We start from the raw sequence: 24456 nt of genomic DNA, 5'->3' as shown, positions 1-24456 counted from the left end.
CAAGCCCTCTTTCCCACGTACAATAGGCTCCTAACCTTCATATGGAAGTTGAACAGTCCCTTTTTGGGCACAAGCTTTATTTTATTTTAAACACATAGCAGAGGGTATCAGTGACTGATGAGCGCCGCTCAATAACGCTCAACTATCGCCGCAACACGGAGCGCACCCACTCCTTATTCCCCTCCCCCCGCCCATTCCTACATTGCATTGCAACTGTTCCTAAAGGGCCAGACTCAGCCTGTGTTGTGACTCTGTTCAATCTGCTCACCCCCTCCCCCACAAGTAAATCTCTGCGCAGCTAGTCACAGCCACAAGCACACAGCCTGAAAGTCGTGTAGAGTTCTTGCCAAAACGGCCCTTTAAAGTGATAAAGGTAGAGGAGCGGTGGTTTAGTTTCAAGCAAAAATGCCCTCATTTGAACAAGATTGTCTATTAGGTCTGTTAAACTGCTTCAGACACCACGTTAGGACTGGGCGTGGGAGTGTTATAGTGCATCATGCGCTGCTGTGAAATGATGGTCCTTTTGAGGGGAGAAAAAAAACAAAAAAAAAAAGCAAAGCACCGAAGCACAGCGACCGCAAAAAGTGAAGCGCCAAGTGGGGAGGGAACACTGTAGTTATTTGGCTGCTACAAAAAGGTTGTTCAGTCACCTGACTAAAGCAACAATAAATCATGCTATCTTAAGTTGATCATGCATATTTGCAAGTAACATTGAGTTAAATAAAGAATATATGATCAGAACATTAAAAATATTATTTACATTCATATTTTAAGTTGTAACCATAACTGTTGAGTAGTAAATTTTAATAAGTTATATTTATTATTGTTGTCGTGTTGATGCTGAATGTTTAAAAGGAACTTTTTTATTTTTGCTGTCGTTGTATTTAAAAGCAGTCAGATCAAAACGGTTCTTCCCCTGTGGTTGCCAGTCTGCCAAAAGAATGTTTGTGTGCCATCCTGTCTGTGACCCCAAAAAAGTTTAGGGACCACCGTTTTATAATATTCATCATCCAGGCATGTAAAAGGCAAAATATTCCAAAACCAACCTTGTCTGCAGGAGGCTGATGATGCACAGAGAACAATGCTCCAATTATGATGTCTCCAGGGATGTGGGCTACAACTCGTCGTTCACTAGACTGGGCAGAGTCCGTTTGCTCGAGTGACGCCCAAAGAAAAAAGTGGAGCAGCCACAGAATCATCTTGGTCTGTTTATTAATCCAAAGGTAAAACTAAAAGATGGCGTCACAGGTAACAACTTCTGGCAGTCTTCTGGCCATAGCAAATGCGCTCAATTTAGGTTGTTTTAACTCATTCCCTTCTGCCCTGGCATTGGATTTCAGCGTTGGACTATCACCATTCTAGAGGCAGGTACAGCAGTGCGACTTGAGAAATTCACCCCAAAAAACTTGAATGTGTTTCAATAAATGAAAGAAGTCCAGAGGCAGATCTAATGTCCAAGGTAAGTGGTGGCAGACAGACATATTCATCACATGAACCTGCAAGGAGAGAGAGAAAAAAAAAAACATCATTCTGAAACACTGCTCCAGGCCACAACACCCAAACACACTACAAGTAATCAATGACTAAATAATACAGGTCAATTTTTGGTATGATAACACTATAGGCAAAAGACAGGAAATGTCTATTTCCTTTGTTAAAGTAAAGAGATGTAAATGGAGATTGGGCAGCAGTAAACCTCTTTAAGCTTGAATTTGTAAAATGCCTACTTTTGATTTATGCAAAATTTAAGTTACATAGAAAATGGCCTTCACAGATAATTAAGGTTACAGTAAATTAAGTGAAAAGTTTGGACTTACGAACAAATTATTCTGACACAATTGCAAGAGAAAATGTATTTTGAAAGTTAACCAGATGGTCATCCACCCATGCAGCATCACAGACGGGCTTGTGGTTCACCACGAGACTAAAATATGACTGACAAATCCCATGATATAGAATGTATGTTTGCCTGTGTTGTAGATTTGTATTTAAAAGTCAGAGAGATGAAAGATACATTTGAAAGCCTTATATGTTGTCTTCCTTCAGTTCTCTACTAGAAACCCAACAAACGATTTACTGCTTCTCATGTGGAACACAGTGAAGGTCATGGCACAGGTGTCTGGGCTTAGCTGAGTAAAACAGGTGTGGGGAGGGGTGGCAGAGAATTAAATGCAAATTTTAAAACAAAGTTAGACGTGGGACAAAAGTACATATTACATTAGAAACTACATATAAGTATGACCCATAATAGGTGAGGGTAAAACTACCATCAGCCAATTGCGGGTTTCATACCGCATAGACCAGATATCCAAACTATGGCGCGATTGCCGTTTGCAGCCCGCCATCCATTTTTCATTGGCCCACAGTGACTAATCAATTGGTTAATATGCTGTAGTGCTTTGCTGAAAATGCAAAGATAACTGAAAATATATATTCACCAAAACTGATAGACTGTGGTGAATAATGAAAAACAGGTTCAGAACGGTTCAGTTCATTCCCCATCTACGAATCCCAATCTCAATATCGATCCATATATAAGGCGCACCTGATTATAAGGTGCATCATCAGCTTTTTAAAAAAAAAAATCAAGGCTTTTAGGTGCACCTCATACCGCGGAAAATACGGTATACCTAAACCTGGATCCTTTTGAACATTAAAAAAAAGAAAAAAACAATATTAATCAACTTTCAAAAATGGTTAATTGTTTTTATACAGCGTTTATACCCATTACACACCTTAGTCTAAAACAAAACAAAAAAAAATGCCTGAAACAAAAATAAAAAATGATGAAAATCCTTCTTTTATTGCAATTACACTTCACATGTCAAAAACAAAGCTGTTTCCTTGGGGTCAACCTTGCCCCCCCAGGAGGGCCCGCCCCACTATTTGAGAAGCGCTGAGTTAACCTAACCTGTATATTTCTGGAATAAAGGAGAAGCAAGAACCTTTAGAGCATGCAAGTGCTATACACAGAACCCCAAATTTGAACCCTCAACCTCAGAACTGCGAGGTGGATGAGCTAACCGCTCGGCAGCGCTGCCGCTGTCACAGGGTCCCATTTATGAAAAAGTAAAGGGATTTAAAAAAATAAAAAAGGGCAACAAGGGAGAGTCTGGCTAATTGTAATTAACATGACAGTGTCAGGAAGGCAGCCTGGCTAACCACAGCTCTTGTAATGAACAAGTAGAAGAGAACAGCTCCCCTTTCACACACTTACATACAAACCCACTCACTCACTGAAGACAAACTACTAGTGTTTCATTTCCAAGCTTTCACAGACTCAGTCATACATGCTGGATCTCTCTATCACACTCCCCATTTGTGTCTCTGTCTTGTTGTATAGGCCTCGTCAGTTGCTGAGAGCAAGCGACAAGCCAATCACCACGCCAAAAAAAAAAAAATTCGGACACCATTATGTATTTATTATTCAAACTAAACGCAGGACCTTCACAAAAACCTCTGAATAAAAATACAGCATCACACTACTATGTTAATTATTCTTATCTTTCTGTGTCATTGTTTATTAAACGGTGGCAATTGTTTGGCCGGTCAGTTGAAAATAGAACGTAACGTTTTTGTCTTCTCACGAAGAGTGATGTTGATTCATGTCCTTTTTTTTTTTAGTCATTTCATGCCAATGAGTCACTAAATGCTACTCTTGCTATATTAAAACATGAAGCTATGCGAGGGGGCTGTATTTATGCAATATACGACTCCTTGGGGGGGACTTGCGGCTCTCGGGTTTAGATGGTAAATAGAACAATTGCTCACGATAAATACAATCACACAGAAAGATAATGAGCATTTCTCTTGCTTGATCATCTTAAAAATGGCTTTATTCATGTGAGGACATGTGACAGACATACTGTCCTAATTGTTGGATAGAATTTCATTTTGGGAAATATTTGGGTGAAAAAGGACACATTGTTTTGTTTTTTTCCTGTCTTCAAAGACAGGAGCAATATAATGCCCCATGTTTTTTGTTGTAGAGCATTATGTAAAGAGTTATTTTGCCTCTCTTATTCCTTTATCATCCTTAATTTCTCATCTTTTTCTTGAATAATTCAACAAGTTGCTGAACGTTAAAGCCACATCTGTTGTAACGCAACTACAATGGAAAGAGATCAGTCACTTAGCTCTATGATTTTCGCAATTGACCAAAGAAAATGTATGTGCAGCATTCCATTTCAATGTTCATATTGACCTTTGGCCTCTGAATTGATTTTTGTCTTTGTATCTTGACAGACAAATATCACGTCACAATCCAAATAAGGGATGTGATTATAATGAAATCAGATTAAATGTCACTTCTATATGCACAAATGAGTTACCCTTTCATGCTACATCTTCGCACTCCAACTTGAGTTTAAAGGAGGGTTTGCAAAGTATGAATGGTCTGAACAAACAGAAAAGGGTCGGTGCCATTTTCTTTGCACACCTTACAGAGCCCAAGTCAATAACCAAGAATTATGTCACTATAAAAGACTCAGTAGGGTACTACAAACACACAGGGAACTGCCCACACGGGAATGTAACAAAGACTAGATAAAAGACAAGGCACGGGCATTGTCTCCAATAAGTCCCACAGCGAGAGGACTTGAACTGCTGACACTGCAGCAGCAAGATCAGACAAGGTTGCTACGAGTCCACCTGACTAGGTGGTACCCAAAAATCACTTCACGTAGAAACCATTGAATTCACGCGTTAAGCGGCGATGAACACCTCATCGCTTCGCGTCTTCGGCGTGCATGAGACAATCATGATAAATAAAAACGGCTGCTGGTGCAGCGCTGCGCCCACCAGCCGCAATGAGAGAGGAGCTCCTTGGAATCCTCAATACACACTTCGGTGCGACTTCGGCGCACAGCGTAAAAGAGTGAGAGCTGCACACAAATATAAATATTGTCCATGTTTAGCGCATGACCCAATCGTACGATCGGTTCCCCTTCACAAGACATGCAAACGTCTGTTCCTGCTCACGCGCTACACTCGAATGCGTTTGTGTATCCATTCATATTTTTGGCGAAGGTGACGACAAACTACGGTAAATTAAGTCTGGGCTGGCGGAGAAAAGCGAGACTCGGCGTGAATATGAAATTAATTACAGTTCACGATGCAATTTCTGTCAGAGCTGAAGTCTTACCCTCCGTCCTGGCGTGTGGCTCCGCTTGATAATTAGGTCGCAATTTTGCAATCTATGAAGAGGGAAAGATTGCAGCGATGGCGTTCACTTCAATGTCAACGCTACCAGCATTTTTGCCTCATCTGGCACCGCGTCCTCCGTTTTCCGGTCACGCACACCTGAGCCTCTCTCCAAACACCTCACCTTCACCCGCTGCTGGCGCACACGCACGCACACGCCGATTGACACTTGACAACAAACAATTGCATAATAAACGCTCATATTTTACAGACACTATAAAGTTGTTAAAGTACCGTGTGCTGACTCGCTTCAGGCAAAGTCACTTGAACAGGTGCGTCAAGTTTGAACAGGTGGAGCCAATTCAAAGATTTTCAGCAAAATCTTTGCTTCATACTCTCAGTTTAGCTGTTGCTGCATCAGACTCACTCATGAAAATGGAGCAGAATAATCACACTGTATAAAAACCCCAACATTTGCACAGATACAATCTGTGTGTCCTTCATTTTCTTTAATAGATAAGTGTTTTGAGCATGTCGTGCAAACTGCTTTGCAAGTCAAGAGGTTTTTATTTTTCACTTGATATATATATATATATATATATATATATATATATATATATATATATATATATATATATATATATATATACATACACACACACACGCACACAGTGGACCCCCGTGTTACAGCGTCCCTGCCTTATGTTTTTATCATGCTGCGATGTGGAATGCGTTTTGAGTTTTTTTCGTACCCTCTTTACGGTGTTTTTCCCAGCTTTGCGACAAAAACAACTGTCATGGCCCTAGGGGGTTGGCTGTATTTGTGTTGATTCGGCTTCATCTGCAGGCGTTTTTAGGTAATTGCACTTATTTTCTGTTGCCCATCATACTGGATCCATGCAACGTGTCACTCCATTGCTGGTCTGCTATATATATATATATATATATATATATATATATATATATATATATATATATATATATATATATATATATATATATATATATATATACAATTCTGCGTGTCCTTCATTGCATAACATTTCCTTCAATAGATTTAAGTGTTTTGCATGTTGTGCCATTTTTAATTTTTTTTTACACGGTCGTTTTCATTATGTTCATAATCTTAGTGACTGACACTGAAATGTTTGTCCACCATCCTTGGGTGTCAAGGTATACAGTCTTCCTCAATATATACTATACTGCATGCACACATTACACACACTTTACATGTCGTTTCATGTAGTGTCGCAACTACATGCTTTTTTAAAAGCTCAAAGCCAGTCTCTGTTGTCTATGGCTTTGTCTTCTCTCATAATTGGCATTAGGTTTACTGTAGCAGTTAATATTTAAACAGCTACTGTATATCGGAGCTGAAAGTGTTTTTTTTTTTTGTAAACCATTAGACATATTTCAGTACACCATCAAACAAAAACGTCACTAAAGTATGAAGGCTGACATAACGATGACCTCATTTAAATAGGATTTTTGTGCCTTTTTACCACCTTTAAAGAGCATTTAATTGCTCTGGTTGTCAGTGACTCACTACTATACGTCATAATCACAGATCGTGTGGATGAGTAAAGGTGCAGTTCTAATTTAAAAATGTTTTATGATATCGTTTATGAAAATCAAAACCGGGCCATTATTTTGTCCCACTGGGCCACTGATGATCCCTCTCAACACACAGCTTGGAAATCACAGAGCTTAAACTGTAAACTGAAAATACTGTACTAGTCTTTATGGGCGTTATGTTACACTATTATTTTTTTCAAGCACAGAATGACTTTGTAAATAACATGTGAAATTCAAACCTTGTGCATTTTCATTCTGCGACAACCCCACTTTGTAGTCATTTAAACCTTCAATAATCATCTACGTTATCTTGCTCATTTTTACTTAATATTGTTTTTGTTCTGTCTTGGAACTTACTGGGCAACCTTGTGTATTGTATTTTTTGCCATATCATGTGGAAATGTGTTATGATTTTTGTTTTAGGTTCCTTGTTTTTTCAAGTAAACTTTTAATATTAATTGAAAGAAAAAACTGAAAATAAATTATTGATAAAGTATGATCACTGATATGCTGAAATAATATAACTTGAAAAAAGAAAACTGAAAAGAAAACGAATTATCTTTAGCTCCTGAGGTGCATGCCTTGGCTTCTATTTTGCAGTGTGGTGTCATCCAAGCATAGAGCGCACACTTACAATGTGAGTAAACGATGAATGCTGTGTTTGAGCCTTAACTTTTTTCACAAATTAGGAAGAATATGTGCCACTGAGTATTCTTATGTTACCTTTCAGAATGTGTTCCTCTAGTATTTGTGTGTAAATGTTTGTTATTTTAAAAAATATCCCTCATGGAGGACAATGCTAATCTCCCGTTAGCATGAATGGATTTTATATTGACTTCAGCACTTGCGTGAGTGATTATTAGAAAACGGACCATTAAAAGCTTTTTTTTTTAATTCAAATATACAATGTGTGATAGTTTTTGTAATTGTTCTAGTTTTACAGTAAGTTCCAACATCCATGCCGTTGAACAGAATTACCCACTTGCTGTGCATGCAACATAGTGCATTCAGTGTATTTTCACAACATCTGGAAGTTGCACACAAACACACACTCACACACTCACGAACCACTGTTTGGCATATTCATTGCTTTTATTGCGATTATAATGCTTTTAAGTTCATGAGAAACCAAAATCGAAATCATGATTATATTTCGATCAACCGCAAATCCTTATCAGAAAAAATCATTGAATCCAAAGGTACAATAAGAACCTCCTCATCTCCCTCCATGACATTCGCTGGTGTTGTCCTTGAAGAAATAAAACGAGAAATAGATGTTTTTTCCCCTGTTAATATGTATGTTTTGTACAGCGGGATGTCAGATGTATCTGATATGTGCCAATCATATCACAGATTTTCGTCAGCCCAAATTAATTGATTTATCATTTAATTTGGTTTATTGGCCTCAAGTTCCCACATTTAGCTGTGAGATTTTTGGAATTATGCAACAAAATTATGGGCAAATGATTTTACCAACACCCAAGCTACAGATCGTGTTGTATATTTAAACAAAAATTATTAAACTGAAAAACCTTTAAAATTACATAGTTTACATTACCACTGATTGTTAAAGACAAAAGGAAAACCAATTAAAATTAGAACTATTATTGAATACTTTGATATGGATTTTACAAGACAGTACTGAATTCTGTATTCTGAATAAGTTCTTTTAAAACCGATTTCAAACCAAGGTTGATGTACACACTGTATGTTTGTATGTTCATTCTTGTTTATGTACCTTCGTTGATGAATAAATGCGCACTTCGCGTGCCTCTGTCTAGCGACTCGATGTGAAAGATCATTTGAACTCACACATGCAATAGAATGCAGTACGTGTGGTAAAACTTTCAATTTACATGAGTTTATCTTAGTTTTCAGCAAGCATGTGCTAATTCACTTTTATTCAGTATCTGAAAGCATGCTCGCTTCGAGAAGTAAAAGAGAAAAAAATTCCAATGTTAAATTCTGTGATGTTGGTCCAAGATACAATTTCAGACAGTACATTAAATATATAATAAATAAACCTATAGGCATACCTCTGCTTGCAGGACAGGTGTGCAGACTTGGAGAAGAGCAAGATCCCTCGCGCATTCATCATTGCATCGCTGCTCGCTTTGGTTAATCTACTTTTTCACTATGGCAACAAATGAACCCCCCTTCTCGCTCTCTCAATTCTCGCACTCTCTCTCTTTCTCAACGCTCCAATGAGGAGGCTCCACTCACAACGCAGGCCACCCAACCTCTCTCCCTCCACCGCTCCGACTGTCTCTCTCTCCCTCTCTCTCACACCTACCTCCACTGTAGCATCTGGAGATGGATACTGATAAAGAGTGAGAGGGAATCATGAGGGAGAGACAGGGAAGGGGTAATATGGGATAGAAGGGATTTTAGGGCTTGGCTATGACAAGGCTTGGATTAATTTGCCAGCCAAATGCATTTGAGATTAGTGGACCATTAAAAGAGCATAGACATCCACACGAACGCACACACTCGAGCAGGCTGGGTGCCGTGATGAAGTGATAGCCTTACTAATTCTGACCTCTATCTCTGGTTCCCTCCCCTTTCGGTCTCTTTATTCTCCCGCCCATTTTTTAATCTTGTTTTGACACCAGCAAATAGGCTATGATGAAAACCATATGAGTGTAATCACATCAGCACGATGAAACATTCCTATTATTTGTTGGAATAAGGTGTGGGAATACAGTCTCCACAAGGAACTCATTTGAATTTAGCTTTTACAAACAATGAGGATCACGTACGTAATTTGGATGTTTTCATCCCCTTCCGAAAAGTCCCACGAAGGCTCTCTGATGTTCAAAGGTTTATCCAGATCCATTATCCTGTATGTATGGGGTTTGTATAAAATGATTTATCCAGAAAACAGTCAAGTCAACAAATAATATGTGTAAAAAACATTGGTTCCCATTGCATAACTATAAAACAATTCAAGACAAAATATTCCTGTGGCCTTTGATACTTCAGGCCTACACTTGCACATTGATTCAAATTATCAAAAGTTTTGAAAATAACCTTGAGTGGAAAGTTTTTACTACTGGAGAGGATAGACTATGGGGGTGTGAATCAAAGGAAAAATGTGCATTTTTGTCTATGGAAACGGATTTTCCCTAAAACAATGTCAGGACCGGATGGGTGCACATTTTAACTAAATATCACGCAGACCATAGGTGTGGAACTCCAGTCCTCGAGGGCCGGCATCCTGCATGTTTTCCGGTTTTCTTTCCCCAACACACCTGATTCAAATGATTAGCTCATTAGCAAGCTCTGCAGGAGCTTCAAAATGATCCCAATCATTTGAATCAGGTGTTTTTGAGGGAAAAGGTTCGAAAACATGTAGGATATCGGCCCTTGAGGCCCGGAGTTCGACACCTGTGACGCAGACGATCAATAAATATCATCAGTCAACAAAGTTGTTTGGGTGTAGAAATAAACATAACTATTTCCGAGACCATGGAACAAAGCAAATGTTATCATAACAGAGAAGAATGTGGCGGTCTTTGTCGGAAGCAATCTTCTTTGCCGTCTCATTTTCCTAACTGCTCGGCAGTGAACGCTGACACAATTGTGACCAGAGTTCTTCCATACTACGAAATGAGCACTTTTGTTGACACTTAACGGCAGAGAGATGTTTTCAGGCGACATAATCGTAATCGTCTATTCTCTCAATATTTGCAAAATAAAGCAAAATGGGAACGGCCATAAGTTTTACATTAATTTTGGGCATTTTCACTAAATTTGAAACATTTACACGAAAACCCCACTTTTGTTTAAAGCAGTGTTTTTCAACCTTCTTTGAGTCAGGGCACACTTTTACCACTTTTTGAAAAGTAATAAGGTATAACTCCTGTTGAAAAACTTTGAAATTTAAACTCTATAGCCAAAATAAATATATACTTAAACTTCTTCGTCATTGTCAATGACAAAGCTAGTGATGTTTGATGAAGCCCCATGAACCATCACAACATTCAGCCAACTGTGCTGGCACATATGCCAACCACTAAAATGTAGTACCAATTTAATTTCCCCATACAAAACAAGTCAAAGGATCACAGTGAAAACTAAAGAATAGGAATGTGCTTGTGTTACTATGTCTTAGTGACCGTAAATAAATAAGGAGCATTAAAACATTGTTTTATTGGTTTTAACTGAAAAAAAAAAGTTTTTCCGAAGTGGCTGGAGTGAGACGGTTCCGTTTTTTTTTTCCTGTCTTTTTTTGTGAGGATTTCTCCTGCTTCAGAAAAAAAATCCTCTCACAAGGCACAGATGATGCTGCTGTGAAAAGATAAGTGAGAGCCAGTGTGAATAAATTAGGAAAATTATGTTTTTGCCCCCCTCTGTGAGCCGTCAGCTTATCGTGGTGAAGGGGTTTGCGTCTCCCAGTGATCCTAGGAGCTAAGTTGTCGAGGACTTTATGCCCTTGGTAGGGTCACCCATGACAAACAGGTCCTCGATTAGGTTCCAGAATAAGCAAGGACTCCTTTTAATGAGAAAAATTATTGCATCTAGTTTTCCCTTGCCCAGACGCGGGTCACCGGGGCCCCCCCTCTGGAGTAAGGCCTGGAGGTGGGGCGAGCGCCTGGTGGCCAGACCCATGGGGCCAGAGAAAGCCGGAAGAGGCAAGGTGGGTCCCCCCTCACATGGGCTCAGCGCCTGTGCGAGGGTCCAACGGGGTGCATAGAGAGCTAGGCGGCAGCCAAGGGTAGGGACATTTGCGCACCGATCCCCGGCTACAGAAGCTAGCTCTTGGGACATGGAATGTCACCTCTCCCGCAGGAAAAGAGCTTGATCTGGTGTGGTAGGCCAAGAAGCTCCGACTAGATGTAGTCGGACTTGTCTCCTCACACAGCTTAGGCTCTGGTATCAGTCCTCTCGAGATGTGTTGACCTCAACTCAGGATGTCGAGAGCTGGTGGGCAGAATACTTTATAGACCTCCTCAATTCCACCGACACGTCTTCCTTTGAGAAAGCAGAGTCAGGAGACTCCAAGGTGGGCTCGCCCATCTCTGGGCCTGAGGTCACTCAGGTAGTCAAAAAACTCTTTGGTGGCAAAGCCCTAGCTGTGGATGAGCTCCACCTGGAGGAGGAACAGTGGACAAGCTGTAAACCCTCAGGAGTATCCTCGAGAGTGCATGGGAGTTTGCCCAACCAGTCTACATGTACTTTGTAGACTTGGAGAAGGCATTCGGCCATGTCACTCTGTGTTGTAAGACATTCGTGTTCCCGCCCTGTTAGAAGTCTTACAGAATATAGCAAAACATTGTACAGTATTTATGTGCGGCCACTAGTTGCAGAAAAGCACTTGAAGATGACGTGAAAATATTGTGCGCATACTGGAGTTGCTGTGATGTTGTACTAGTGTTTCGATGAAATAAATAAACACAAAATGAAATATTATTCCACTTGGTGACCACTTGCCGCCTATTGACAAAGAGGATTTATTCCATGATTACTCTGCAACTCTGTTCTCACAGCCACCCCCCAAAAAAGTGAAAAGTAATTGGTTAGTTAGAAACATTACACATGAAGTTATGATACCAGACATGTGGATAGTTATATAATCAACAACTACTCTATGTGATATAAGTCTTTTTTGGCATTTTTTATGGATTATTCTGGATGGGAGGGATGCAACAACGTTTTCTATTTTTGTCATATACTTTACAAGCTAAAATGCATCTTCTTCACTTCTGCACTCTCAACTCTAATCACAGTTCATTTAATCATCAGCTACAGTTAATCATCAGTTCTTGGTTGCTTGCCAGCTGTGATGGAAAGAGCGCCAAAGACCCCCATCAGCCGTCCGTACTGCATCGCAATGGAAGATCCGTCTGTTGTCACATCAAATCTCGTCTTTTGTTTTTCTAACTTGATCTGTTCAAAACCCGGAATGATCTCGAGGGTCCCGTTTCCCTGGCAACCATTGGCCTTTGTGGTAAAAAAAGAAAATATAAGATCAGCTAGCAGGCAATCGATCAGCTCCACTTGTGCCACTCTTGCATGTATACACACAGGGATGACACTTACTTTAAGAGATGCTTGAATTGTGGTTGACATAAAACTGGGGTCAATAAATGGATTACTGTTGATTGAAAGAAGACTAAATTGAACTGTGAGAGAGCGTGTGCTGATCTGCAGAGAACTAACAAGATGCATATGATGGATAAACTTTGCCAAGTTACAGTATAGTATAGTATAGTATCGTATAGTATAGTATACAGTACAGTATGCTCATAACATACTGTATGGTCATTGTACTCTAGGTTATCCCACATTGTAAAAAATATACATGAAGGTTTTCCTGCTGTGCTAGACCTCCATTACAATATTATTTAAGGATGGACTATCCAATTAAACTTACAACAAACATGTTTGTGTGACAGCTGAAATGACCGATTATGCTTTCACTGGTAATATTAGTGAGAATATATTTATATTACATGACACAAATGAAAATAAGTACTTTGTTCCAAAGTGGCACAGTTAGAACATTGTGTTTGAGGGTGGGAGTAATTCAATATTCTTGGATGTGAATCAGGCCTATCCCAAATGGATGAAAGTAGAGTGATTTCAAGGTTACCTTCATTTCAACCTCTGGGAAATAGTTAGTCCAGGCTGATTTAACAATATCCAACCATCCATTATCTATAGTGCTTCATTGCGCTCCTCAATTGGGTCATGTGTGAGCTAGAGCCAATTGCTACTGATATCCAGGCAACATGTGGAGTACACCTAAGGGCAGCCAATTGCAGCGTACATATAGACAACCATTTATAATCAGATCACACCTAAATTTCACCCTTCAATGAATCTGCAAACGCATTTCATGGAATGTGGGTGGCTGCAAACTTCACAGTGGAAACCCAAAACCATAAAGTAGATATGAAGTCCAAAATTGTATCACTTAATCATTATGTCACATTTAATCGGATTAAATAGGTCTTTCATTAGTCTCACAATGTGAAAGATCTAGTGTGCACCCGGCAATATTTGAATAGTTTATTATTGTTTACTTCTGTGATGTCACTGTCTTGTTTTCACACTTGCTGACCCGTACTTTGCCACAGAGAAGCAGACAAGCTTAAAAAGTACTGCAAAGTACACGTCCAACTATCTATTTGGTGTGAAGTTCTATCACCACTCTCCTTTCTTCACAAATCACGACCACAAGAGCTTGTGCCATAGGTGACACATCAATTAGACAAGGGCACTTCAAAATAAAAGCGGTAGCCATGGACACTCAGCTGATTTACAGGCTTGCCACTCATACGTCAGATTCACAATTCAAGTGGGACAAAATGAGAAAAACACCAAACAAGTGTGCCAGGAAATACAATTTACTCCGAGTAGGGAAGGAAATCATCTTTTTTTTCTTTTTTTTTAGCAAAGCCTGTGAGAATGAATGATGAGAAGTTTAAAGTTAGCTGCAGTAGGCTCCAACTTTGCTCTTCGTCCTGGTCAGGAGTAAAAACATATGGATGGATGGATGGATGGATGGATGGATGGATGGATGGATGGATGGATGGATGGATGGATGGATGGATGGATGGATGGACGGACGGACGGACGGACGGACAGATATCATGAGAGAACTGAACTTTGCACTTTGAATGTAGTCAAAATAAGATGTGCGCAGACCATGCAGTAACGTTGACCTACATTTTCTGGAACTGTAATGAGGTAGTATTTTCTTTGTCCTGTTATTTCTAAAAGTAATATCGCCTCGATTTCAAAGTTGTTTGTCATCATATGGCCATGGGTGACCTGTGTCCAATCCCAGCTGAATTTGGAAGAAGCACACAATGCTGTTGTCAGGTTCACCTGTTGAACTTTTGTGAGAAACTATACACAAAAAAGGAAGAAGGCATTTTTTTTCTTTCCCATGCATGAGGAAAACAGAGACGAACTGTAAGGTGAATTCTACTGCGCTCTGAAACAGCCCCTCGGAACAATTTCTTTTTGATATCCCTATTTTTTTATTTGCAGTCCCTAATTTACATAAAGAATCCCCATCCTAAAAACAACATGGCCGTAACCCTGTACACGTGTCTTTCTACCTGTGTGTATGTGTATTACAAGTGTAGCAAGATATTTTGTAGATAACAAGCAACGTGTCGTTGACTGCGGCCAAGCTTGATCAGGCTGAAGTTCAACCTTCTCATAATACTCTTTGTTTCATTGCAAACAGTGCGTCTATTCTCACGGAAAGCAAGCAGTTATATTTATTGTATAGCAAAGCATTTGTTTATTGCAAGGAATTATATTTATTATAGCAAATGTATAACCACTATTTTTACAATTATTCTGATGGCTGCTTTTGTGGGAATATTTTAAAATGTGCTGTTGAAATGATAGAAGGAGACCCAATGTGTCACAAGTAGCACTACTTATTGTGCGAAGGAGCTTGCTCAGAATCCGTGTGTCCTAAATTATAGGTATTACGCTGCCCTCTTGTGTATGTTTGGAGAAAAAGCGAGCTGTCTGTGAAGTACTGTACTTCTGTAACTTTTCATATCAGGACGTGCATCATGAGATCTAATTTCCCGGGGTTGAACAGTTGGTTTACAGAATTCTTGGGAAAAAAATTGAATGATGTGCCTTCCTTTGTCTCCCGTGCACACACGCACAAGCGCGCGTTCTCCCAGAGGAGCCTTGCGGTCAGATCTATCCTGTGATGTTCATTCCTGTGCACTCTAGCGAGTTGTTGCCGCAGATAAGCCGCATCCCGTGCCTGGTTTGCGGCAGCATGTGACCGCTTTGAGGTCTCGAGGTCTGGGCATACTTCGAGCCCGCTTGTGTAGTGGTCCTCAAGAGACCCGGGGGGGTCAAGTGCATGAATGGCGAAAGCAGGTCTATTCCTGTGTTGTGCAAGTGAGTGTCACGCTGAATCACGTAGTACAGAAGACACTTTTGTCTGAGTCATTAATTCGGCAATAGAGTTGATATGATAATGGATGAATTTAAATGTCAAAGCTTGGTAGATGACATACACAATGTATTTATTATTTTGTTTTGCTCAACCGTAGGAATATAAACAACAACAAACTAAATGGGTTTATTTATTTTTATAGTTCAGATGTAGTATCATGATGAGCAAAATTATTAACCAGCTTCTTTTCCTCGGGCAAAAACAGAGATAAAAGTGACTCCGAAATGGCAAAAATTGTAAAAGGTCTTTCAGGGGGATGTAGTATTTTTGAAATTGCTAACATGTCAAGGTTTGAACAGAGAAGCATCAGACGTTTCATTGTAAATAGTCAACAGGGTCGCAAGAAATGTGTTGATGAACAAAAATGCAAATTAACTGCCAAAGATATGAGAAAACTCAAACGTGAGGCTACCAGAAGCACATTATCATCCAGTGCTACCATATTACGGAACTGCAACCTTACATGGAATGCCCATGAGTAACAGTTGGACAGTACTCAGAGATGGAATTGAATTTGTGAACTTAACATGTAAAAAGATGTGTTTGTGACTGAATGAGTTAAAGATGAACTTCATTTGACCTTCTCTGAACTTTTGAATGCACATGTTCAGCTGCTCAACTTGCTGTTCTCAAATTTGAGTTGAATGAAAAAAATTATGACAGTTGCATTTTCCCTCCATAATTTTCCTCTGTGTTCTGTCATTTTAAGCTTATGTCTTAAGATGACTTCAAATTTCGGCTCCTGCCTTCCTGTTGGCATCGGTTTTCCCTTGGTACTCCATCTTCCACTCACACACACCCCCGCATGTTGACCAATCAGCTTCCCCTTCCTATTGCTCCTGTCCAGCTATTATATATTTATTATATAAATATTATATATATTTAGCATCCAGTTTGCTTTCAGTTTGTTGTGCGGTGATTATATTATTGTCTATGAGTTCTACTGCTTCCTTGTTGCCTTCTCTCTGCTCTAGCCCCATGAGTCCAGTCTTTTTAGTTTTGGATTTTTTTGTTACTTGGTAACTGTTTTGTTCTTGTTTATTTTGCCTCTGCGCCATATTAAATTATGGTTTTTGAGCACTTCAACCTCCCCGCGTCCCTGTACTTTGGGCCCACTACCTTCTACGCTTCACCCATCATGCCAAAATGTGACGCTAAATGCAATTTCAGTACCCATAGCAGTGAATGTAATTATGTGTTGCCTCATTATCATTCATTATTAGGAATGGCCGAGAACCAATCGTGCCAATACAGCCCTTATTTCAAGATGTCACATTCTCATGGAGCCTGCAGATACAAATTACCTATACTAAAGGCAAACAAAATCTGAAATTGAGAAAGTCTGCAACAGCAGTATTTGCCGCTATGCAATTTGAAACAATGGAAAATCATCATTTCCTTAAAACATACAAGTCTCGGTTCACAAATTTTTATCAAAGTGTTCAATGAATTTTTACATTTAAAGTACAAGAGGTAGTGTGACTACTCGGTGAATACTCACACCGGTATAGGTCTAAAAATAAATGTTATTGAACATCCCTATTCATTGTATTGACCTGAATTTATCATTTGCAAATATGTCACTTCTAAAACTAATCTTCAGCGCCCTTTTTAATTTCAATTGCTCAGACATTGAGCAACACACGTTGATGACCATGCTTTCCCCCTGATTTATATTTGACCAAAGTTTGCAATACTAAAAATTTTCTGACCTCTACATTTCAACAATGTCCCTTTCTTTTACGGGTTTTCCGCCATTTCAACCACACATTGCCATTGTTAGTAAACGTGGAACTCATGAGAAGGGGTGGTACACACACACACACACACACACACACACACACACACAGTCACACACTTGTGCCTGAGGTATAGTAGAGGAGAGGTCAGCTGGTCTCAAGACAGAATGAAAGAATCCGAAATATTATCCTAAGCATGTGATGTTGTACGAGGGCACAAAGTTGGGGGTGCTCAAGAGCATGTGCGTGAGATCACACATTCTGTCTTAGGACGGCCCCTAAATGGGTTCAATGAGATTGGAGAGAGCCGTTGGCTGCTGGCAGGGTGAAGCAAGTGAGGGTGGAAGGAGGTTGGGTGCTCGGAGGGGAACAAGGAAGGGCAAATCCCAGCAAAACAAGGTACTTTAAATAAATGTGGATTTCTCTCATATTTTTCAAGACTATTGCTGATGGGGAAAATTAATTACTAGCTGAAAATTAAAAACTGAGCGGAAGTCGCTTGTATTTTTCAACAGGTGTTCCAGGAGCAATCTGCAAATACTTCATCATGAGGAACCTGTTTCCATCCCTGCTTCTTCTGCAGCTTCTCGGAACCTGCGTTTGCCAATTCCCTCGGCCCTGCGCCAACGCAGACGGCCTACGGACCAAAGAGTGTTGCCCCGTCTGGGATGGAGACGGCTCGGCATGCGGCGCCCTTTCAGGCCGCGGTTTCTGCACAGAGGTGGTAGTGTCAGACGAGCCCCACGGCCCGCAGTACCCTCACAGCGGGATAGACGACAGGGAGCGCTGGCCTTTGGCTTTCTACAACCGAACGTGTCGCTGCGCCGGAAACTACGGCGGTTTTAACTGCGGGGAGTGCCGCTTTGGCTACTGGGGAGCAAACTGCGCAGAGTACCGGGAATCTGTGCGGCGAAACATCCTCACGCTGTCAGCTGCCGACCAGCAAAAGTTCATCTCCTACCTAAACCTGGCCAAGAACACCATCAGCCCTGACTATGTCATCGCCACGGCCACCAGAGCGGAGATGGGCGAAAACGGTGAGAATCCTCGGTTCGCCGACATCAACACCTACGATCTGTTCGTCTGGATGCACTACTACGTGTCGCGGGACGCATTCCTTGGGGGGCCGGGCAATGTGTGGACCGACATCGACTTTGCCCATGAATCCGCGGCCTTTCTCCCCTGGCATCGAGTCTACCTGCTTCACTGGGAGAATGAGATAAGGAAGCTAACGGGAGATTTTAACTTCACCATCCCATACTGGGACTGGAGGGGTGCCCAAACCTGCGAGGTGTGCACAGATAGTTTGATGGGGGGCCGCAGCCCATTCAATCCCAATCTCATCAGCCCTGCATCCGTCTTCTCATCATGGAAGGCAAGAATGTTTTCATTCACGTCTCCTCATTATGTGTGTGAAATTCAAATTCTGAAACCTCAAAATGCAGAATAGTTTTAGTGTGTTGACTGCAATTTTACACTTAATTAATAGATTTAAACAAGATTTAACCACAAAATTTGAGTTCAAGACTCTAATTCGAGGTCCCAAATGAATCAAGTATGTCATATTTTTGTATAAAATGGACATAGGGGGTCATTGCAGAAATTGAGGATATTTTACGCCCCACCCATCAAATTTTAAATAATCAACATAGAAAACATGCATGTTCTTAGGATATGTACTTGTCCTGAGACCAAATCTAAAAAAGGTGAAACAAAAGAATGCTTGGAAATAGTTTTAAAACTACTAAATAGGTCTGGAGTGCCCCATAAAATGACATTTTTCTTTTGCCCCACACCATGTAATGACTAAATTGAATCTCTAACTGTTCAAATGGAATGTAAATGTCCTTTTTTTCACTATCTATTTCATTGCTGTCTCTTACAGCTGTGGCAACATTGGTTTAACAATTTTCCAAATAATAACTATAATCGATTATTATCAAGCCTATGATAGCTGATTACCTATCAGACAAATATGTACCAGAAAACCAGAAATGTTGGAATATGTGCTACTGTGTGTATATTTCATTCACTAAATGTGTGTTAGAATACCTTCATCTTTTGTTCAGAATCAAATACTTATCACATATAACTGATACAATTTCCTTCTTCAGGGTGTACCTCATTTCTTGAGTTGGGCCGTGGTCCACTCACCACCCTAATAACCACAAGGGTGTGTTGCACATCGATAGTCGTTTATACGTTGTTGACCCGTCGATCACAACATATTTCCTCTAAAATATAAATACCACAAGATGGTATTCCTACTTTTCTAAGAGACAGGTATCTGGCACCATCTAGTGGCATCTCTGTGCCATGAAACTGAGACAAGCTATAGATGTCTGGGTGGAACTTTTAAGTTTTGAAAAAGAGAAGTTACAAAAATCGTTGATTTTGTATGTACATACTTTATGCACTTTGAATGTGCTTTTTCTTTCAGATCCAATCATTTGTAAGACATTTCTTTTTAAAGGTAGTGTTGTATAGCTGAAATTATTTAAAACTGTTTTGTTAGTTTGTGGCATATTACCATAGGAAAAAATAAACTTATTTCAGTCAGCGTCAAATACCTCCGTTTTGGTTATCTGAGGCAAGGCTCCTTCTCGTTGTTGGTAGTTCTCAAAGTTTCTACACCGAAACATTTGATCAAGTATCACTGGAATGAATAACATTACAATACAGAAGCGTAGTGAGCCCATAGCAGTTCATGTTAGTCAAGTTAAAGAGCAGCGCTATTCCTGATTCGCATTCCACTGTATATTGCCACAGTAGCAGTATCCAAACTTTCATGATTAACACTACATTTATGCAGAAAAAAATAAGTAATCGATACAAATTGCACTTGAATAAATGTATAAAAACAAAAAGCTCTAAAAGATGAAAAATGACTGTAACATACCTAATAAATTAAAATAAATTGACACTTTTGCATTATTACCTCATTGAAATGTTCTGTTTGCTTTAAACGTGTTTATTCAAAGAAGCTGAATGTGTAGCTCACTGTTTCCATGTAGGTTGTCTGCACTCAGCCTGAGGAATACAACAGTCGCGAGGCATTGTGTAACGCTACAGGAGAAGGACCGCTGTTGCGTAACCCTGGCAACCACGATACTAACCGAGTGCAGAGACTACCAACATCAGCTGATGTCGACTTCACCGTGGGCTTGCGCGAGTATGAGACCGGATCCATGGACCGATTTGCTAACATGAGTTTCAGGAACGTTCTTGAGGGTAAGAGGCACACACAAAATATGCGCTAATACGTTTGTATTACTGTATTCACATGCCTGACTAAATGAACAGGAACGTAATCCTTGGGTTAATCTCTCTAATCTAAAGGAGGATTTTTGGCCCATTTGCAAACTCACACGGGCATAGATATTCATTATGGCGAGAATGATCATCCCACAATCCATTTTCTACATCAATTATATTAAGTGAGGTCACGAAAGGCGGAGTTCAGTCAATCAGTCTGACATCCATCTAACGATCCATCCATCTATCAAAATCATCTGATCTCATAGGCAGCCGTAGAACAAACATAAACAATAAATGATAATAGCGCATTATTGTATGCTTCCAGTCATTCCCCCTAAAAAGTAAAGTTCCATGTATCCTGCAAAAGTCATAGTCTAGGTATAATTTTAGTGGAATCTACAAAAAAAATAATACTAATACATTTACAAACCTCTAATTGTAGTGGTGATGTAGTTCAGCTTTCTTCATTTCCTAGAAGCACCATCAATAATTTAAAACACACTTCCAAATTAGCAAAAGTCAGCAAATTCTATTTGGCAATGCTAAAAAGAAAATATAGAATTTCACTTTGTTTGAGCAAAAGATGCCTTGATTGATATCTGCTTTGATAGCTGCATCTTGCAAGGCATACTTGGTAGAAGCTAATGTGCTATTAAGTCGGCAGTCAATGCAAACTCTTCTCGCAATTCTCATTTTGTGCGCATCTTGTTTTGGGTTCTATATCAGGATTGTTGCGTTGCCTATTTTTGTGGACCTATCTTTCACAACACAAGAACTACTACAATCAATCAAGTGCTGTACCAAGCCCCTCGGCCCCTTTCAGTCCAAATAAATAATTTAACAAGTATTTATTGAGCAAGCTCCAAAAGGTAATCCTTCTATGCCTTCTTGCTCAAACATCTTCAACAGACAAAATGTTCTTCCATATTAATGGTTACAAATTGGTCCCAAACAGACACATGATTTCTCATTAGTGCGCAATTTAGTGTTTTTGGAGAGTAAAAATTATGCAAACTTTCTAAAATACTTCAAGTACCAAAACTGTTAATAAGCCCACAAACCCATGAAAGACAAAAGAAAGTGAAGACTTACAAATCAATGTACTGTATATATACACATATACATACATATATACATATATACATATATACAGTATATATATATATATATATATATATACATATATAGGTGTATATACACACATATACATATACATATATATTTTTTTTAATTTATTTATTTATCCCTGAAGATTAAAAAGATTAAATGTTTCCTTCATTCACCCAGAACAGAAATAATCTTGTGAAATTTCACTTCCTGTAGTTGTTCAATATTTTCTCAATACTTTTGTCTATGTAAAAAAAAGGGACTCATTCTCCCTTTGTCAGGTTTTGCTAGTCCAGTCACAGGCATGGCAGTTCAAGGCCAGAGCACCATGCACAACGCCTTGCACGTCTTCATGAACGGCTCCATGTCCTCGGTGCAAGGTTCGGCCAACGACCCCATATTCCTCCTGCACCATGCTTTCATAGACAGGTACAGTAAATGCTAAATCCGCATACTATTCCAGTTCACAATCCCCACCATAACCCAACTATCTTTTCTTCTGAGCAGCATCTTTGAACGCTGGCTCCGAACCCATCAGCCCACAAGGACCTTCTATCCATTTGCAAATGCTCCCATTGGCCACAATGATGGCTACTACATGGTGCCGTTCCTTCCGCTTTATAGGAATGGAGATCATTTTCTTTCCACCAAGTCAATGGGATACGAATATGCGTATCTGTTGGATCCAGGTCAGTCCAGAACATCATGAGTGTGAGACTTTTTCATTTTACGGCCTTGCAGATCTGAATTTTGTGTCATCTTGTTTGCCTCCTCTGCAGGCCAGCGATTTGTTCAAGAAATCCTGACACCTTACCTCCAGCAGGCCCAGCAGATCTGGCAGTGGCTGCTTGGAGCCGGTATCATCGGGGCGTTGATCTCTGCGATCGTTGCGACCGTGGCCGTCCTAGCGAGAAGGAAGTGGAGACGAAACCAGAAGAGGAAGAGGGCGTCCATTTTCGGAGAACGACAGCCGCTTCTTCAGAGCAGCTCAGAGGAAGGTTCAGCTTCCTATCAGACTACTCTGTAACACACTCACATGCACACACTGACACACGGGTTTGGTAATGATGTGACATGGTCCTGGATAATATTTGGTGATGAGCTAGTGCACCTGAATCACACATTTCTTCTCATATAAAAAAAAAAAGCAAAACCATCGAGTGTCCATTTTTAGTCAAGTCCGTCGGCACCGACAGACTGTCCGTTGGTCCGTCACCTCCCTGTCGCTGTTGCCTACACGTTATACACAGTTAGAAATGTGAAATTCCGGATATTTGAATAATACCAAGCAACTCACTTTTCCAACATCACAAGATCACAGGATCAACAAAAAGTAAATCAATTTTGGTAAACTAGTTAGTCCACATCAAGACGCACAGCCAAAACCCTGCGTTATTTGCAGCTATAAAATTAAAACCCTTACATCAGCTCCGCATTTATCCAAGCATGTTTTATCATAGCTCTCATAGTTCATTAGCATGCACGCATTAGCGGGCTTGTATATCAAAAGGGCGCAGAAGAGGAAGAAGACTTTTACTTAGAACCAACTACTATGAAGACAAATAAAAAGGAAAAAATGCGGCAGAGGACTTTGAGAGAGAGAAAAGAAGATATTGTAGAGAATTAGAAACGGGGACAGCCAGCTAACAGGAAAAAAGACGAATAGGCCTAAATGATGACGGAAGGGTGTTCACGGAACTGACGGACTGTAAATGATGGACACGTAAAAAAAAAAAAAGGTAAAATGCTCACCCCTGTTTTTTTTTGCATACACCAAACCAAAGATTTAGTCCATGATTTGAAATGGCATGCAATGATTCAATGTCACCAGCAACCTCAAGAACGTACAGTACTAACAAAATAGCTAGGATACACTGCATATGAACAACAAAAGACTTTTATCCATGATTCAGATGCTTAAATTAAATTAAATGCACCGACCATATTGGAGATGGTAAACAGTCAGATGGAATTCATTTTGGAAGCCATCCCTCATATTTTGAACATTCAGCAGGATACATTAGTGACGTGCATGCATCTCCACATATTATTATTATTAAATTAACATACTCCATATTCAGACTTAAATGCATTTCAATCACGAAATGTATAATGGTGTAACAATTATTGATGATGTGACGATTTCATTTAAAGTGAAGGTCTTTTTTTTTTTTTTTTTTTTTTTTGGGGGGGGGGGGGGGGGGGGGGGGGGGGGGATGCCTTCACTAACGAACACAGTACTACACATAGTCTCCTGACCAAAAGTGGGTTAGTGGAATAAAACTGAAGCAGATACCTCCAGTTGCCCAAACCCAGGTAAGCCGTGCTATTTGCAAATGCAAGCCCAGGAGACTTTTGACATCAGTTATGGTGGACAGCAGGGGGCGGTACTGCATTAAAAGTCAACCTTCATGGGTAACTGAAAACGAGTGAGTCTGTCTAATTTGTTCTTATTCGACCAACCCAATTCAAATTAAAGTACAGTGTTTCGACTAGTGGGGGTACATAGAGCATATTATTGCAAAGATTTCTGACCTGACTTCCACTATGAAGGTGATAACCCTGCTTTTACACAAGTGAATACACAGACCGAAGCACTGGTGCTACGGATCGTAATGCACGTGGTCTTTCGCAAACTCGTGAAATTTGAGTTACTGCATTAAAATCTAATCTGATCCGAATCTTCTCTGT

General features: G+C 40.0%; 2 protein-coding genes and 1 long non-coding RNA gene across 4 annotated transcripts in view; 2 read left to right on the top strand and 1 right to left on the bottom strand.

The window, feature by feature from the left end:
* grm5b (glutamate receptor, metabotropic 5b) overlaps positions 1–8823 on the bottom strand; it is a 62344-nt gene extending 53521 nt beyond the window's left edge. The window contains exons 1-2 of the mRNA XM_088428373.1: positions 8754–8823; positions 1047–1496 (exon numbers count right to left, since the gene is read on the bottom strand). Of these exons, the coding sequence (XP_088284499.1) occupies positions 1047–1199 (153 nt within the window). The 5' untranslated portion in view covers positions 1200–1496; positions 8754–8823. The remainder of the gene's footprint in view (positions 1–1046; positions 1497–8753) is intronic.
* On the top strand, positions 1077–4520 carry LOC148416156 (uncharacterized). The gene is made up of 3 exons (XR_015867294.1): positions 1077–1223; positions 1341–1459; positions 3344–4520. It is a non-coding gene; the product is annotated as an uncharacterized LOC148416156 (long non-coding RNA).
* An 8850-nt stretch (positions 8824–17673) lies between the features above and the next one.
* On the top strand, positions 17674–23970 carry tyr (tyrosinase). Of its 2 annotated transcripts, XM_088428374.1 has the most exons (6): positions 17674–17799; positions 17916–18775; positions 20415–20631; positions 22047–22194; positions 22273–22454; positions 22545–23970. In XM_088428374.1, the coding sequence occupies exons 2-6, from the start codon at positions 17948–17950 to the stop codon at positions 22790–22792; spliced, it is 1623 nt and encodes a 540-aa protein (XP_088284500.1). In that variant the 5' UTR covers positions 17674–17799; positions 17916–17947; the 3' UTR covers positions 22793–23970. The 2 variants fall into 2 exon arrangements, with proteins under 2 accessions (XP_088284500.1, XP_088284502.1); XM_088428376.1 differs by having other exon boundaries at positions 17736–18775.
* The last annotated feature ends 486 nt before the right edge of the window (positions 23971–24456 follow it).

The sequence above is a fragment of the Hippichthys cyanospilos genome, chromosome 11, assembly GCF_059441005.1.
Source record: "Hippichthys cyanospilos isolate Australia breed blue-spotted pipefish chromosome 11, RoL_Hcya_1.0, whole genome shotgun sequence".
NCBI classification, from domain to species: Eukaryota; Metazoa; Chordata; class Actinopteri; order Syngnathiformes; family Syngnathidae; genus Hippichthys; species Hippichthys cyanospilos.
Note: the sequence above shows the minus strand (reverse complement) of the source record. Positions and strands in the feature narration are given on the sequence as shown.